This window comes from Rhodnius prolixus, unplaced genomic scaffold (assembly GCF_049639745.1).
Source record: "Rhodnius prolixus isolate KJV_2025 unplaced genomic scaffold, Rpr scaffold_10, whole genome shotgun sequence".
In the NCBI taxonomy this organism is placed as follows: domain Eukaryota; kingdom Metazoa; phylum Arthropoda; class Insecta; order Hemiptera; family Reduviidae; genus Rhodnius; species Rhodnius prolixus.
Genome location: NW_027411615.1, coordinates 27,214,087 through 27,233,096, shown reverse-complemented (window position 1 = coordinate 27,233,096; position 19,010 = coordinate 27,214,087). Strand labels below are relative to the sequence as shown.

Genomic DNA, 19,010 nt, shown 5'->3' with positions numbered 1-19,010 from the left:
ATCTAAATGTCAGATAAGTTGGCTAGCAAAATGCCACTTCCTGGACTACCAATTTAGTCTTAAAATCATTTTGAGCCAATTATTTTATCATTTCATCCATTTATGATTCAATTTTGTAAAAGTTCTTTCTACCAATAATTTATAAGAATTATTTTTACTCTCTATTGTAAGCAGGAAGTAATTTTGTAATCGCGGCCATTATTATTGCCAGAAATGTTTTGAGGCTCCCTCAAAAAAATAAAAAGTAAATAAATGTTTTTAGCGTATAGTTCACGCATATGTGTTTGTAAAACCTAATATCTAATCGCTAGAAGAAGGTTTTAATTATAACCTTCAATTATATCAAGTTATATACCAATGGTATTTTATACAACTGGTTTAAAACACCTGTGTCTCTGGTTTCAAGCGTTATTTTGGGCGTGGCTGAGTGCTAAAATGTAGTGTGCATGCAGCTGAGATCCTTTCATTGCCGACGGATGTAGCATCTGAACCCTTGTCATTATTAATTTGTGGAAAACTTCTCGTTAGAAGAAAATTTATTAATAATAATGTAATCATTTTAAATGAAAGTCAGGCGATTGTTTCACAATCATGTTTCCGCAATCATTTGAAAGATAAAAAGAAAAACATAAAAAGTCCTACATTAGGAATGGCAGTTTCAAATCATCTTTACAAGACAAGACTCCTCACCTTTTAAAGGTTGCAAAAACTGTTCTGTTCACAATTTTGGGCCAACCATTTTCTTCAAGTTAAAATTCAAAAAATATTCATAATGCACCTTATTATCAGTTAGTGAGTACATTTCATTGAAACGGCACTTAATAGAATTGCTTTTAGTTGCTATCTTCGATAAACCCTCCACGAAAATAAATAATAATAATAATTAAACTAAGGATTCAAGATTGGCGAGGAATCGGTCTAATAAAAACAACAAATCGTCTTTTTGCCGACGTTTCGACATATATATTGTCTTCTTCAGGGCCTGGATATTACAAATCAAATACAAAAATCACTGATTTTTTTTACTGATTTTCTATGTTATTGATTCTTTAAATTGTTTGTATTTTTGTAATTGTAATATCCAGGTCCTGAAGAAGACAATATACATGTCGAAACGTTGGAAAAAAGACGATTTGTAGTTTTTATTTTTGACCGATTCCTCGCCAATCTTGAATCCTTAGCTCAATAATTTACGGTCACTAAACCTAGGATATTCAATAATAATAATTTGACAAAAAAATAGGCTATAAATAAAAGTGTTAATTTGTAATATCTTTTCATGATTTTTAGTTTGTCCGTTAAAGTTAAAGGAAAACCTTGAATGAAATGTTTAAGGAAATTATGGAAAACTTGAAAAACATTCTTCAGAAAATGTCACACTTTCAGATAAAGTGGATTCTAATCGAAATCTTGGTTACTCGAAATACCCGAAAGCAATCACATGTTAGAGCTTTATCTTATTTGTCTTCACTCAATCTTCGATAGTAAAAAGGTTTTCCGAGCTTAGAAAAAAACGCTCTTTTTTTTCTTTTTTTTTTAGAAAAACTGCCTTGAAATTGAGTGTATCAATCAACTATAACTCGCTTCACCCATAAATATTTTTCATTTCATTGAACTATATTTATTAAAAGCTCACAAATAGTACAATTTCGAATTTTCCCGGCAGGACAGTTGTATAAGTATTTGTAGTAAAGATTATGTTAGTGATCACAACAGTTTTTTAAGTATTAATATGCTAAATAAAGCCAAAAAGATATCCACATAAATAAATCACAAGATAAATATGTAGTAACAAAAAGGGCATATAATTCGCTACGTTGTTATATCTTTAATTGGGCTACAATTGGGTTAAATAACTAATAATGGGACAATATGACTATAATACACAAACTAATAATGCCAGGGCCAAACAATTGTTATTTTTACCTAAATAATTGCCCTTGGCTTTGATGCCAGCTGGCGATCAAATACTTCTCCCCAAACTTCTAGACAAGACTGCTGATTACATTCCGTCCAGACTCGTGTAATATGGAATTCTTTAGGAAATAGTTAAAAGATTTTCTTTAACCTTCGTAGTTATACTAGTAATTAATTCTACTTTAATGCTAGAAATGTTGAAAATTTTTGGAATGCATTGAAATTTCTATCACTACAAAAATGGCAGACAGATTACAATAATGGTGATAAAGGGAGATTCTATAAAACTATGGCAGATCAGTTACCTAGACAACCATGGTTTAAGGGAACTGTCACTAATAAATGGGTTGTTACAACAATAAGCAGGCTGAGAGCGAACCACGCGGTGTGCGGATCGTATCTACACAGGATCAACAAAAGGTCCTCTCCTCTTTGCGTAGATTGCAATGAGGAGGAGGATTTCAAACATATAATAATGATATGTCCACGTTATGTGGTAGAAAGGAAACGAATGTTTGACGATATATACAGGTATTTAGATGCACCATTTCGCTACGAAGACATTATATTCTCCACCAACAGTTATGTGCTTAAGTCGATAGCAGAGCTAGCAATGAAATATGAATGTATTTAAAAGCTATAGCCGAATTAGAATGAATGGAAGAAAATGCTTGGAGAAGGATTACGTGATTTTAATTTTGGTTAAGCTATAAGGATGGCAGGAGCACAGAGTACTGATCCATCCATTAGTTGTAGATTAGGTAAATAGTTGTGTATAGTAGAGGGATGAATGTGTGAAGCGAATGTATTTATAAGTAAGAATAGAGAGTGAGTGATATTCTAGTGATAAGCACCTAGACGATGCTGGCTGTATGGCGGAAGCCGATGCCCCCCCCCCAAAAAAAAATTTCTATGCTCATAATTTCTCAGAACTTGGTTTTCATTATAGAGTAACAGAATTTTTATAAAGCATCGAATCGGATAAGCGAGAAATGATAATAATCGAGAAAATGATAGAATCCTGAAAGACCAATAAGAGAAGAGAATGAGGATTTTATTTCATTCGTGGGATTATCAGTAGCCTTCAATGAATAGTGAAGCCAAATTAATTGAAAACCAGAGGCTAGAATTAATTAAACTCTATTTGGAACTGTACAAATTACTCTTATTACCAGCAGAAGGGTATGTATCGAAAGCACAAGCAATAGCTTCTGGCAATTCATTTTAATTAATTTTAATATTTTTAATAAAAGCTGGTGATTTTTGAGAAAATTTTATTTTGCTTAAAATAATACCTTTTAAGAATTAAATATTCGCCAATTCACGTCTTTATTATCTATTCAAAATGTAAGAATATCATTATAATGGTTTTTGGTTTATTTCGACAGTTGTTGATGGATGATTTTTGAGGAAAGTCGAGGTGCGGTCAACAATAAATACAACTTTTTTGCTTTATACTAACGTTTCGGTAATTTTTACTCATTTTTTCACTAATCTTTCAATTCATCAACAATTATGATGATATAGCTAGCTCTACATTAAATTTCACAAACTTTTTTATAATACCCTGAAGAAGGTAGTAAAAATTACCGAAACGTTGGTATAAAGCAAAAAAAGTTGTATTTATTGTTGACCGCACCTCGATTTTCCCCAAAAATCATCCAATAACCATTATAATTAAATTTAATGTAACAAAGAGCCTTCGTGCTACATACACTTATTTTATTTTAGGCCAGGTTTTTCTGTTGAAGTTACGATGATGAGTTGTTCCCCGACTAAATTTTTGTTGTACCCCCGGCGCCTTCTGTTTTGACAGACGAAGAATCAGTTGAGGAGGAGTTGGAGAGGGGATATTAGCCATTTACCCGGGTGTCAGTTACTAGCTCATGCTGAATTAGTTTTTCGACATTCAGTTAGGTATGACCAAATGGTGCATTTTTTAGCGCAAACGGAAGGCAATAAGAAAAGGAGATGTGCAGCCACCGGAAGTAAATAAATTATTCGCACAAAATGCAAAAAATGTCATGTCAGACTAGGTATCGATGGTTTAGCGGAATTTCATACATTTTAATTTTCATCCTCAAATAGGTAATTAATGACATTATTCGTGTAAATAGTAATTAAATTAGGTTTTATTGTTTAATAAAATATTTATTCCTATAAAAGAAAAAAGATTTTTTGTACTCCTTTGTTCCTTTGTTGCCATTTCGCAACATTAAGAAAAACATTCTTTTTCCAAAAATAAATATTTTTCCTATGTATTATAACCATTATAAAGCGTCCCACAAAATATCATTAAAAACAAAATTGTATAAAATAGTTACAGTCCTTAATGGGTTAATGAGGTCGGATAATACACATGTATACCAAAATTCAAAAAATGCTGAAAATTATTGAGATCAATTGAAATTATACATTTTGAGTCACTTCTAATATCTCTTAAACTATTATTTTAAAAATGTCATTCAAAAGGAGATTTCAGAATAAGAGATAGAATAAGCTTTGAGACAATTTAACTTTTACCATCTTCTTCTTCTTATAGCAATAGCAAAGGGTATTGATTCTGACCCTCTGAGACGCGGGGGCGTATACTTTCTGCCCAACCCTTGTAGGGCAAGACAAATATGAGTAATTATTTCTTGCAAGATAGCTGAGGTTGCAACACCTGCAACCTTTGGATACCACGGGTTTCTTACAAGGCCAGCTGATGGTGAGAACAGGCTCACCTTTCTTAGTGACAGCTGAACTGAAAACTTCTTTTTATATCGTATAAAAACATAGACCAACTCCATCATTCACTCATTTCCGTTTTAATATTGCCTCACCACTGACTACAAAACGTCTTACACTTTTTTCACAGTCACGCAAGGAGTGCTAATCTAAGGAGGCCTCCATGTCGCAGTGGATATTGTAGTAGCCACTCCCACTTCGTGAACCAACTTAAGCTTGAATGGGACAGTTTCATCATAGTACTGATAAGAAGTAAACAGTAAAATTGCTTCGAACAACCACAGGACTTTTTCTTATAGCAGTATTGTAACTTCAATTTCCCCAAACTTAGCATCTTAACACGAATTTATTAATTGGCTCTAATATTGTAAATGTCCTCTACAATAAAACGATTTTATTACAGGAGGCATGACGTCACAGTTACAAATCACAAAAAAATAAAATTGGCACTTTCAGCGGCCTGATTTTGTCCAGTGCTTAATGTCGAGTCCCACCAAAGGCGCCTAAACGAGAATAGAATTCGGGACTTTTCCATTTTATTTGTACTGACCATAAACACTATAACAATTTTCTTTTATCACTGTTCTAGATGTTGTAACTAACAGATATTCGATTCTTACAGATATTCGATTCTTACTAACATTATACACATATTGTAAAACTGTACATTACACTAAAGATGGAACTTATAACCTCCGCATTTCTTTCTCCTTAAAAAAAAAATCCTACAAACATTATTCTGAGCTAAAAGTAATTGATTAACGTATTTGTATCGATATACAATTATCGGAAACCATTTTCGATTAACATCTTTGTGAATTCAATGGATTCAAAACGGATATTTACTGCAATACATTCTTGAATAGCGTAGGAAATTAAAAAGAATGCCAAGTTAAAATATTATTGTTCTTAGAGAGCTTACCCAGTGTTTTTATATTTATATTAACATTCTTGTGCAGAGTTAGTTACATTTATTGTATAAATTTAGTGCAAATAATAGGTACTTTTATGTATTTACGTGGATACAAAGTATACTGATAAATACATATACTTTTTCTGGTAGTACTCGTATATATGTATATAATTTCTATAAATATTAAAATTAATTCAAAGACGAGCTCTTTGTGAAAATGGAAATTATTTAACGTAATAACACTAAAATCCATTTTCCAGCTGGCAGGGGAGCCTGTGGCGCGGAGAAGATGCTGGGTAAACCACTTCTATATACGCAGCTCTCTAGATGGAACAGGAGGCAACTAATTAAATAAAGCTGCCAAGTTTCCCGTTAGAAATGAATTTACACCAGCCAAACCACGGCTTTTCCCTAAATTACCCAAAGCCAACGTTCAGATTACATACTGCTAAATAAGAGGCCGTAACAATTTAAAAAAGAGGGGCTCCTTCTGAATTCTTCTTAAATAAAGAAAGTTTTGGGGAAATTATTTTTCCTCTTAAATGAAATAAAGAAAAGGAAAATATTTCAACTTTTTCTTCCCTTCCCTTTGTATTGCTGTTGGAGGAGTAAGCATGCCAAGTTTCTTTGCAGAAGGGATTACTCACAAAAGTTGAAGGGAAATACCCATTGAGGGTCCCAAACGAATCTACATCCACAGGCGACAGTAATCGCGTAGGACTGAAGCGACATCAAGTTTATTCTTCTTCTTCACAGTGATATTTAAAACTGCTTGAACCGACAAGTGACATGAAATGAGTCATCAACCAGTGGCGCTTTGCCCAGTAGTTATTTAGTGTCCTCCATCGTACAGAGAATTGCGTGGCCAAAGGAGCTTCTGTCAAGCTCCTTTTAACTTTTGATCGGTGGAAATGAAAAAGAAAAGTGTTATTATTAAGGAACGGATTTTTATGTATTTAAAAATGCCAAATATTTAACTAAAATATGCATTTATTTTCGTCAATTATGTGGAAAATATGTGATTTTCTTAAAATATTTTCTGGAATATTTAAGTAAAATGGACATTTTTTTTTATGAAAATGGATTTTTTTTTTTTTTGGCAAGTTATAATTATTTATACAAGAAAAGAACATTTTTACAATTTATAATAATTTATTAGGAACAAAATAATTTGTTTTTACAAGTTATAATGATTTATACAACAAAGAACATTTTTACTATTTATAAAAAGATGTGTTAAATTTTCAATTTTGAAAACTTCACTCTTCGAAATTGTTTGCAATCACATGAAATTTCAAATGTTGGAACGTAAAGTGACGACGATCTGGGCGTAAGATGGACTTGTAACGACTAAAAGATCGTTGCAACATCTACAGATGTTACAGGTGCCTTGCTGAAAGAAGTTATCTCGTTGGTTGTAAAGGGTACACGATGTTCTGAGGTGACTTCTGTTCCACTGATAATATCAGAAATCTGGCAGATGGTCTCCCACCCTTTGTTCTTGCTCAGTACTTCTACCAGTTTTGTTCTGATCAGATCTCCCTTACTCCCAGGTATTCCTTCCACCATTTCGATGACTTTTTTAACGTTGGACACGTTTTCTGTCAGTCGAACATTTTGGGACTCAAGTTGGGTAATGGCTTGTGCAAGAAATACGCAATTGTCAGAAATGAATGCAAGGTCGTTCCTTAAATTAGGTTTCTCGAATAAAGACTTGGCTGTATTTATCGCTACTGCTTCGTCTTCGAGATGTGAAAGGACATTCTTGATTTTATTGTAGTTTTCATAGTAATACTGAGCTGCTTCCAGCCAAGTACCCCATCTTGTCAATATTGGTTCTGGTGGAAGGCATAAATCTGGATAGAGATCTTTTAGCATTTTAATGCGACTTGGTGCTTTTAAAAACACTTTTTTAACCACTGTGATTCACAGTCTGTGGTTCACAGTTCCTGTCAACCACCTCCCAATTATGAAAATATGCCCAAAATGAAAAATATGTACATATTTTGATTAAATATGTAGAAATATTTATTTATTTTAATCAAATATATATAAATATGCGATAACATCCAAATATGTGCAAATATGTGAAATAAAAGTAGACTCAAACGGCTTAAAAAGTGTCAGTATGAATACTTCTAGTTGAAAAACGTCTGTAAATTGCCTAGAAAAAAATATTTAAATACATACGAATCCGTTCCCTAGTTATGAATTAGAGTATTTGGGTTTTCACAGTGGGCGAGTTATACGATGTCTATGATAAATGAAATGTTTTGATGATCATGAACATCCAGGACAAAAGGGATCTAAAAACGAATATTCCCTATGAAAACATAAAATTGCAAATGTCAATTTGACCGCAATACTGAAATTAATGCACAAAAAAAAAGTATAACAAACTTTTAAATATGCAAAACGAATGAATAATGAAAATTATAAAGAATTGCAAACTAGGTAGTTTAGAATTTCAGATTGGTTCGTTAAATTTTCCCATAAATAACAGAGAAATTAGATTTACAACCCTCAAGAGATGAGATGATAGATCTGCCTTATTGCTTCATTTATTTTTTGAATATTAATTGATGTAATTTACAAAAAGATGGACAGACGCATTAAAAATAAAAATAAAAAGATTTTTGGATAAATTATTTTTTCCCTCGATCAACCTTTTTGCCTTCATGGGATGATCAATTTAAAATTACAATTGCTGGAAGTGGTATTCAATAATTTAAAATATCTTCGTCGACTTTTGTGAAAGAACCGCTGGCGTAAGGGACGATAAGATATTGAAGGAGAAGTATGATTGCGGGATTTTAACTATACTTCAACTACAATGAATTTACTCCTTTTCGGTAATTCAAAAAAATAAGGTCATAGAGATTTAAAAAAAAAACAAAAAAATCTCCGACGTGTATTCTTTTTTAGTGAATGCGAAGCTCATTTTATTGCGGAAGTGACAACTAATTTATTTCAAAGGTGCAGACAAAATAATGATACACCTAAGTAATTAATGTCCGTCCGCAATGCAGGAAAATGTGAAAGTTTAATTCAATGATGTCTGCTTCATTGTCTGTTTCATTTTATTCGTTTCGTTTTGCAACAAAAATTTTAGATCATCAAAGAAGGTCGCAAACAAGTTATGCACCGCTCAAGACAAAAAATCTGGTTATACTCTAATGATATACTTGAATGTATGCACTGATTGCCTAACCTGCAAGTTTGTGATAAATGAATACAGTATGAAGACACACTCAGGGCTGAAAATTATCTCAGCTCGAACTCTGGATACTATCATTTTATCAGTTTTAAAGTTAAGTATAGTTTTTTAATGACCAAAAACAAAGTAGGGTCAGTTTCTTTTTTAAATAAAGTGTTAACCTCAAAATTCTTTGGTGCAAACAAAAGCTCTAAAGGAGAGTAATTTCTGTATATTTAATAAAAAGGATGGAAAAAGCGTTAATGTGTTCATTAAAAATATTTAAAGGAGAATGTTCAGGGCTATTTAAGGGGATCTTCGCGGCCAATAGAACATAGAGAGATACAGAGTGAACAAGTGTAACCGCCTACTGTAAGCTGGCTAAGTTATATGGCGGAAGATTGGCGGACGAAGGAAGATAAATCACAATTGAAACTCAATCTTTGATATTATAAATTTTTGGTCCTCTTGGCAAGAGCAGAGTTACGAACTGCTTTCGTTGATGACTGTGGACTTAGAAATCTGGTCTTAACAGAGGGTGCTTAAGGTCTAAATGAAAGTGGAGAGTGATCAATGCTGGAATACTCTTGGAAATGGAGAAAGCATGTAAGACAGGGCTCTTTTATCCAAATTTTGTAGCTCTTCAGCCTGTCCAAAATATATTGTTTATTTCAATTTTATTGAAACAAATGAAAATTTCATTTATTATTTTTTCAAAATTAATTGTAAGTGTGATAGGTTCGAAATTGAATGGAATTATACAATATCAAAATAAAGTACTTGATTTATATTGATAAGACAGCCGCCCTTTTATTCGTTTATTATTTATTTGTGTATTTACTTTGCAATATATGTAAAAATAATATATAAAACACTTAAAAGTTATTAAATATCATAAAATAATAATTTGTGAATACAAATGATCTACAGAGTTGTTTACATTATCATCCTTGCGGCTCTTGGTAAGATTTATTAAAATTATTTAAGGAGAAATGGCTCTCTACTTGAAATAGGTTGCCGACCTCTGATGTAAGATGAAGTTTACATTAAAAAAAAAAAATGGAAACGCCAATATATGGTCAATTCTTGAGAAAATGATAAGCAGAACTATTGCAAGCGACAATCAACGGGATTGTCCGGTTTCTGAGACATTACAAACTACAATGGACGTCAATGCTTTACGGGATCATAAGTGCAATTAGTAGAAGAAAGCTAAAAAAAAAAGACATGATACAGGAGGCCTTTGTAGCTTGACTATGAGAATAGGAAGTATTAGAGATTATGGAGTTAAGATTAGCGGACAAAAGCGGTACAGAGACCACTAGAGAAGATTATATTAGTGAAGAGCCTTGATTTGAGATATAAGGCCTGATATTAAAAAAAAAAAAAAAATCCAAGATATAAAATAAAGATAAAAATATAACGCCTTTGGTTTTCAAGAAAAGGGCATCTTGTTTTTACTTTACAAGAAAAAAAAAAGTCCTTGTTATTGAATTTAAAAGCATTTCAGCATCTAGACTCTCAAAAATTATACTAGTTGTTAAAAAAAATCCAAAAAAATTGGTTAACCTGCAGATGTATTTGAAATATTATTATTTTTTTTTTTTTTTTTACGGCGCATCGGCTACAGAGTTCATTAGCGCCTTGAAATATTATTAAATTGAATAAAAAAAATTAATAAATATTATTGAAAATTAAATAAAAATTACTGTACCAAGTAAGAAAAGACAAAGTTACATGGTGAAGGTATTACTGTACAAGTAAGGTTTCCCAAAAGGGGACTCGCACGGTGTTTGATGTTCGGGTAAGTATATTTCTGGCCTAGCGAACGGCCGTGGTGTTAGAAGAGCTAGAACGTACCGATCGATGGACCCCACCACCACCTGCTCCGTCCATCCTGGCACTTCCAGCTCTTTCGGCCACGTTTTCTCTCCCACTGAACGAACGAACTTCTCTCTCTCCACTGCTGTAGCTTTGGCCTTAGACATTGGCGTCCACCACACTCTACAGCCACCTTTCTCAGATCTAGGAGCAAGGGCGTCACACTTACACGTCACAACGTGTGTTAATCGTGGGCCACTCTGACGTCACCAAAAGGGCCAGGAGTAACACCGAAGAATTGGGGGGGGGGGCGGGAGGCGCGCAGGAGTAATGCGTGGGTGTGACAGAAAGGAGATCACAGGCTCTATCACGTTTTCTCTACTTTAATTCTAAACTTCCATTACTAACACGATAGTCTCTTTATGCCTTCATTAAAACAGTCATTCCCTCTTTTCTTCAGTTCTATGTTCACACCCTGAGAAAATTCTATCCACGTTTTATTAGCCTTACTTAAATTATAATTTTAATGAAGCTACATTTTTTAATCGGGTTTGGACTAGTTTTAAAAACTGTTACAATAAAATACTCATCTTGTCATGCCTTTAGATTACATATTTATCGATTTTATTTATCGAGTCCACTATTTAAACGAATAAAAGTTTCAATAAAAATAATTATTATAAAATGGACAATTTTAAATTCCTTCAGTATAGATTATTTCAATTAAAATGAGTTTCAAATTCTCCCATTTCCTTCAAACAATTTTCAAGTTTGCCTAAACTACTTTTTTTATCGAATTGCTGAGTAATTCGTTAAAAATAACTTATATACTATAATCTGATTTAATAATTGTGTACGATCTCCATTTTCTACAAATTTTTATTATCTTGTTTATATTAACTTTTGAAGCGCGTCGACTTATAAAAATTATTAGGCGTCCAGAACTTTCTAATGGCACAAACGATATAGTGTTTTCTCGTTACAATCAACAGTTTCTATTATCGAACTTTTTCTTTTTTTTACAAGACAGATGTATTTTCTACAACTCACTTTCCGGATGTACGCTGATGTCTACAACGAGAGGATACAGTGCAGATGCCGACTCTATGAAGACTGTTGGCAACAGACTGCCCCATCACTGGTCAGTGAGCTGTAGAAGCTCCAAAGAAAAAAGATTGAAGGGCAAGCAGACTCGAAACCAGGAACTCCACGTGGGAATCCGGTACTCTAACCGCTCAGCTAATCATAAATAATTTCAAAAACTGAGATTGTCAATCATAAAGTAGACATTTCTATTACTTTTTCTTTAAAAACATTCGTGAAACATAAAAAATCATTAACTAAGAAATGTCTTTTTAATTTGTTTTATATCTACCAATCGAAAACTATGTAGTACATTCTGTAAAATCTTTTAAGCTCTTGTGAACCTAATTTATCATTTCTACAACAATAAAAGATCGCTAAAAAGAAAAATTGTGACGTAGAAAGGATCGTCGCAAAAGGATACTTAAAAGGAAAACTAAAAACTAAAAACTAGAAAAATAGTTTGTCCTAAACAAATTAAAAACCAAAACTGAGAACAAAGAATTAAGTTCTCTAATATTTTTGTAACTAATAAATAAAAGAAAGAACTACGTGATCTCATAATATGGTTCGGTAAATTGAGTTTTATCAAATGATAAAACATTGTTGCGATAAAATGCGTTTATTTATACTAGTAAATAAAATAGAACATGTTTCTAGGGCTAGAAAACAAACTATCCCCATTTTACTTCGATATTGATTGACACTTTGCATTTATAATTAATGATTTTAAATGATAAGTTCATAAAGTTAAAATTGGTAACGTAAATAGGATATATATTGCCTTATTCTAAACTACATAGTAATTAAATGAATAAAGGAAACTTAGCCAGCTGTTATTTCTGATAAGAATTTTTAACATCAGCTGAGAGTGGATTCATCATCTCAATATTTTGTTTGCAATCTTGCTATTTCAAGGCCAAACTCATCTATTTTCTAGAATATCTCTAATAAATACTTTTCTTTACCTGTTTGTCCCTTGCCCAGGGTCTTTTCCAGCCGATATGGACCGACATATTGATGTTGTTCAGTCGGCAGGCTGCAGTTCTCCTTCTGCATGTCCGTGGTGAGTGGGGGTTAGCGGGTCAAAGAAATAAGAAGAATTTAACGTATACACCACAAATATGTGCGGGGGTTCTATTCTGGAGGTGAGTTACGCCCCTGTCACCTAGCTTGAAGTTGTCGCCTCATCCGTCCCGTTGATTAAACAATATGATATAAAAAAGAAGATATGTTAGTTTTACTACTATGTACTAAGCACTTAATTTTATTTTTACACTTGTGCAGCACAGTGTCTTCTACCGCGTGGTTCTCACACCAAAAAAGGTCTTAAAAAATCGCACAATTACACACCTGTCAAGTGTTTTGATTGCTACGTTTGCCACAAATAACAAAACAAAAAAATATAAAAGAAAAAAAAAATAAGAAATTTTAACACAAAATAAAACTTAAATCACTTTATTAAAATGGTGGACAGAGTGGACTAGCTAAAAGTTTATTAGTTATAAAGCTAATAACTTTGGAATTACTCGAACCAATATAAAAGAACAGGTTACATTTCACGTCTGTTAAGCGGACAGGCTATGTAAAAATACTAGTACAGGAGTGCCGTCTAACGTACCGGCAGACCGAGGGCTGAAAAGTCAATATCGTCCTGCTGCCTCCATATTGGTTTGCCGCCCCCTCTACCGCGCCCGATTGCAGGTTGGCCAACCTAACTGTAACAGCAGCTCAGCCACGCGTATTTTTGGGAGGCGGGATTCTCTCTCTCACTCTCTCTCTGTTTGATATCTCATTTATAACCATATTGAGAAGGTTTTACTACACATGAGTAAAATAATATAAAAAATTATTTATTATTCTGTTAAGTTTAGTATGTTTCCATAACTATTTTCACTTAGTAAAGGGAAGAAACATTGCAATCAAACAGGTTTTCTATTTTGGTGCCGGAAGTAATGTTTCAGATTCCTGGTGTTTTAAGCAATAATTGAGACACTGTGTATGTCTGTGATCGCTGTAAGTCCAAAGCAAAAATCGAACAGATGTCTCATTATATAAACGTGCTATAAGAGCTGGTTCAAAATCAGTAAATAGAACGTGCAGTAAAGATTGGATCAAAACCATCAAACTGAACGTGACCATTTTGGAGTAGTTTATTGTTATTATTGTTTATTATTTATTGTTATTGTTAAGTATTTTATTGTTCTGAAAACCACTTCAACATCTTTCTTTAAACTAAAGTATTGAAGTTCCATATAAAATAATTATAAATAATATTGAAAAGACTTCGAAAACAGTGAGTTAGTTCTAAAGTGAAGTTTAAATTAAAATGTATTAAGATTTAAATTTTATTGCGTTATTACACTTCAACGCATTCCCTTTTTAGGGGCCTTTCTAGACTGAGTATTATTTATACAGTCTTTATTTATTAAAATAAAAATAAAAATAAAATACATTCCTGGGTGTACAAAATAATTATAAAGACATCTGCCATGGTCAATGACCGTCGGCGGAGTGGTTAATACAATTTTCTTTTCTTTTTTTTTCTTTTTATTATTAATTCTTATTATTATTATTATTATTATTAAAGAAACCAGAAAGTTAAAAAAATTTAGGTAAATAAAAGTTTTCAAAAAATCATTTGCGAATAATTAATAATAACCTTTTTCAGAAAGTAATGGATTACCCTATAAATCTAACATTTATTTCTATTATGCAATTTAACCAATACTAGAACCGTATATACTTATTGCTTTACAATATTGTGCTAACCGAGGCCAATCAGAACCATTTAATATTTCTAATATTTCCACATTTGTTATAGAAATATTCCTAAAATATTTTAGTCTGACCTCACTCAGTCTAGAACAAACTACCAATATATGGTACATTCGATCAAGCATTAGGTCATTACATAAGAGACAAACTTCTTCGGTATTATCATGGTGGTATGGCGGAGAACTACCTAAATACAATAAACCAGCTCGAGCCTTAATTATCCACCTGACTTGCTCCAATGATAAACTACAATTGAAGTAATGTTTGTTACCTAAGCTAAAATTAAGCTCTTTATAAATGTTATAGGAATCGAGTTCCAAAGCTTTCTGCATAAATTCCTCTTTAAATTGTAGTTGGACACATTTGACTAATTTATTAAAAATATTGTTCCATGAGGTTATATTGTTAGTATTACATTCAAAGTTTATATGACATTTTTTTAAAAGGTTGATGATTTCTAGAAACCAAAAAAGCTTCTTAGAAACAATTTGGGTCGCAACTACTTTTGGTAACCTGTTGTCACTCATAGCAAAAACTTTAACAATGTATTTTAATTGTAATTTGAGGGTGTGAGTATAAATTGGAAGGTAACCAGTTTCACAATAAATAAAGGCAGATGGGACAAATAATGGCAGTTTAAACACTTTTTTAATAAAGAAACGGTATAGCTTTTCTAGATCTTCATATTGGTCTCCTCCCCAAACCTGGGCCCCATAACAAGCCATAGAGCGACTTACACTGTTAAATAATTTTAGTTTCGAATAATACTTTATACTATTATTTTCTATAAGTCGACTCCATAACGTGTTCAGCCCTTGTTTAGCTTTAGACACATTACTTTTAATATGCTTTACAAATGACAATCTAGAAGTCAATGTCACGCCCAAGTACTTGTACTCATTTACCGTTTCTACAACTTCATTATGGCAGAACCATTTCTCTCGTTTTGCAGGCCTTCCTCCATTCCTAAAAACAATAATCTTAGATTTCTTCATGTTTATTTTCAAGTTCCATAACTGCGTGTAGTTACAAAGAGAGTTAATCATTCTTTGCAGTGTTTGGGGCTCGGAGGCAAGAAGCACTATATCGTCAGCAAATGCTAACAACTTTACTCTTTTGGAGCCAACAAGCACACCACCCCCGTCCAGACACTCCTCAATATCATTGATGAATAAAGAGAAAAGGAGGGGGCTAAGCACACAACCCTGTTTAACTCCCATTTCCATATTGAACTCAGAGCCTCTTCCCTCCGGACCCCAAACGCAGCCTACCGTATCTGAGAGAAGTGCCTCAACACTTCGGATAACCTTTGTGGACAGACCCAAACTATTAAGTTTAAAAAATAAAGCATATCGGTCAACAGAATCAAAGGCAGCAGCGAAATCAACAAAAAAGGCGTAGACTTTCTGCCTCTTAGCACTTAGCTTCAGCTTTACTAGGTTAACCAATGTGAAAATATTGTCAATAGTGGAGTAATTTTTCCGGAATCCTGCTTGAAACTCATTTAGAATACCGTTGTTAGCCCACTCTGTTAGCCTTTCTAGAATTAGACCAGCATATACTTTGCCAACAACATTATTAAAAGAAATTCCTCTGTAATTTGAAACCTCATTACAGTTTCCTTTTTTTAAAAGAGGAAAAACAACTGATTTTCTAAAGCTAGATGGAACTTTACCAAAATCAAATATTTCATTAAATACATCTAGTAATAATTTTAGAAAAGTGTGAGGTGCGTTTTTAAAATGTTCATATGGAACACCATCAAGGCCAGGCGTTTTTCCACATCGAGCCCTAGATAGTACCACTTCCAACTCTGACATAGTAAATGGCGCATCATATTTTGTATTTTGTATAAAAGGCGCAGCATACTGCATTCTACTCATACTCAAAGAGGGGTTATATAGATCTTGAAAATACTTAGTCCATTCATCCAATGATATACTATGAGATTTGTAATTCGTACCCTTAAGAGATCTCACCGCCTGCCAAAACTCTTTACTATTATAGCTATTATTTATCTGATTTAATATCTTATAATTAAACTGACTTTTCTTTAACTCACACAATTTTTTAAAGTCATAATTATACTTCAGATAGACCAGTTTATCGCTTAACTGATTAGACTTCCGATACTTTCTTAGACTCTGAAACGATAACTTCCGAGAGTTAAAACATTCTCTGTCAAACCATTTTTCACAATAATCATATTTCTGCTTTGGCTTAGGGTTAAAATTGGCAGCTAACATAATAAGATTTATAAGAAAGTTTATTTTAGAATCAGTGTTGTCCGTAATTAATATCATGGAATTTAGCATTTTATCTAATTTGTATTGGTATACATCCTTTAAGTTTTTCCCATGACGCCATATTAGTTTAGGTATAGGAATAGGAACACTTTTGGGCTCTTTTACGCTAATGTCACAAGTTATCTCTAAAGGCAGGTGATCTGAAAAAATTTGAGTTTTGATTTGAAAATTAGAAATATAATGAATAACATCTGCACTAATGCAGCAGTAATCAATGACTGACGAACCGTGGTTGCTAATGTAAGTAAGATCCCCCTCCAAATCACCTTTCACACGTCCATTCAAAATAATTAGACTAAAATCTTCTAATAACTCCAGTAAGGCTTTACCATTTTTATGAACAACGTTATCTTTAGATCTCCTATAAAAATTCTCCACTAATGACCTTGAGTTTAAACAATGTTTTGAAATTCGTTGCAGGCACCCAGTCCTGCTGTTAAAGTCTCCAACCAAACAAAATTTTAAATTACTATTACCATAAAGGATATCAGATAATTTTTTAAAATCTAATTCCCATGCAGTAGGGTTTAAATACACTGGAACAATATAAAAACAATCGCTACATATGTTTACACAAATCACATCTCTGCCCGACAATTTAACAAAGCTAGCACACTGAGAAATTGCACTGTTAACTTTTATACCATACAATGAACCACCAGAAGCTCTCCCCATTGCAGCTTTTCTAGATGCTGTTACCCACTTCAATACGAATCCCGGAAACAAGTTGGTGAATTTATTTATATCCTTCTCTTCAATATGAGTTTCGAAAATCATAAAAATATCAAATTTGACAACGTACGAAATGAAGTTCCTATTAGATAAAACCCTTTTCAATCCAGCTATATTGTAACTTAAAATATCCAGTCGACCAATCCGCTGCCGTAGTTGCTAAGAGTCTGACACTGAAGTTTTCCGATCTATACACTGCACACTTCTGGGGGTATGAGTATAATCAGACAGTTCAGAATTACTGTTCGGAATAATATTCTGGTCTGGTTCCAGTTTGTTCCGTTTAGTAGTATCTAGCTTGTTATCCTTATTCAGCAATAATTGATCTTTACTAGGAGGAGAGGCCGACATCATTCTTTTCCTATTTAAAAGAGGATCATAGCTATCTTTTACCACCAGTTTATTATATTTTATAACAGCAAATTTTCCCTCTCTTCGGGCCTGGACAAGCTTCGGTCGTAAGCTCTTGCGAGTTTCGATTACATCTTTTGGAAAATCATGCGAAATCGAAAAATTAGAGCCTTTCAACTTAAAAACATTTTGCATAATCATTAATTTAGAACGGAAAGCAGCCAGTCCTACGAGAATCGGACGATTCATACTACCATCTCGTTTACCTAAACGTCTAACAAAGTCAATATCCGTTCTGCCAATATTTAACTCCAATTTATTAGCAAAAAAGTTGCAGACAAAACTTTCCAATTCCCAATAGTCCACCATTTCATCGACAGCTCCAAATATAACTACGTTCCTTTTTCTCAGTTCGCGATCGAGAGTATCCATTTTCGTTTCGACTATCTTAACTCTATTTTCCAAGACTTCAAAGTACTGCTTTAATTCATTTAAAGTTTTCGATCTACTCTCTTCCATGTCGGCTTTTAAATCCAAGCGTAGTTTTTTGAGTTGTTCAGCAATCTCACTTCCCATGTTGAGAAATTATAGCCTCAAAGCGAAAATAAAATTATTATTACTAATAACTATTCCCCGATAAAATAGAATAGCTCAGCTGTTTATAAGATTGAATAACCAGATATATAGTTTTGTTGAGATAAATTACTATTAATGTAGTATAGAGTCCAAGTAAACTATTACTCCAACAAACACAGTGACGTGGTGGTCGAGCCTCCGTTTGTTGACAGATCAGTTCTACTTGAAATGACGTTTATCTCCCGCTAATTAGTACGTCATAAAACCTACCTGGACAAGAATATTCCAAACTGGGCAGATTTTAATCAGTCAATTCTTTTTATTCGCTTATATTACCGATTCGGCTCGATAGATTTTTTCCAAATTTCACACAAATAACAAAAGCACATTAAATTTAAAGTCTGCAAATTTTCAGCACACAGAAACTCCTAAAACTTAGTAAACTGTTGAATTTAAACGGATACGAAGTGAACACGTTAAAAGAGCACTCCCCACTCTAGACTGAGTAAATACATGTATAATCATACAGATTCCTTCAGGAAGATAATAAAAAGGCAATGCATGTTGTTTCAATATGAAGGACTGGATTGGTTAAACCTAAATCTTA

General features: G+C 33.0%; 2 protein-coding genes across 5 annotated transcripts in view; both read right to left on the bottom strand.

The window, feature by feature from the left end:
- The window catches only part of sff (BRSK family serine/threonine-protein kinase sugar-free frosting), a 135,558-nt gene extending 122,229 nt beyond the window's left edge, over nucleotides 1-13,329 (bottom strand). For all 4 annotated transcript variants that reach the window (XM_074134193.1, XM_074134195.1, XM_074134194.1 and 1 more), the window contains exon 1: nucleotides 12,629-13,329. In XM_074134193.1, coding sequence (XP_073990294.1) covers nucleotides 12,629-12,719 — 91 coding nt within the window. In that variant the 5' untranslated portion in view covers nucleotides 12,720-13,329. The remainder of the gene's footprint in view (nucleotides 1-12,628) is intronic.
- Nucleotides 13,330-17,635: 4,306 nt separating this feature from the next.
- On the bottom strand, nucleotides 17,636-18,403 carry LOC141457112 (uncharacterized). Its single transcript, XM_074133643.1, has one exon. The coding sequence runs from the start codon at nucleotides 18,401-18,403 to the stop codon at nucleotides 17,636-17,638; it is 768 nt and encodes a 255-aa protein (XP_073989744.1).
- Between the last annotated feature and the right edge of the window lie 607 nt (nucleotides 18,404-19,010).

Excerpts from the sequence above, each read along its gene's own strand:
- LOC141457112 (XM_074133643.1), bottom strand. The coding sequence starts at position 18,403 with ATGGGAAGTGAGATTGCTGAACAACTCAAAAAACTACGCTTGGATTTA.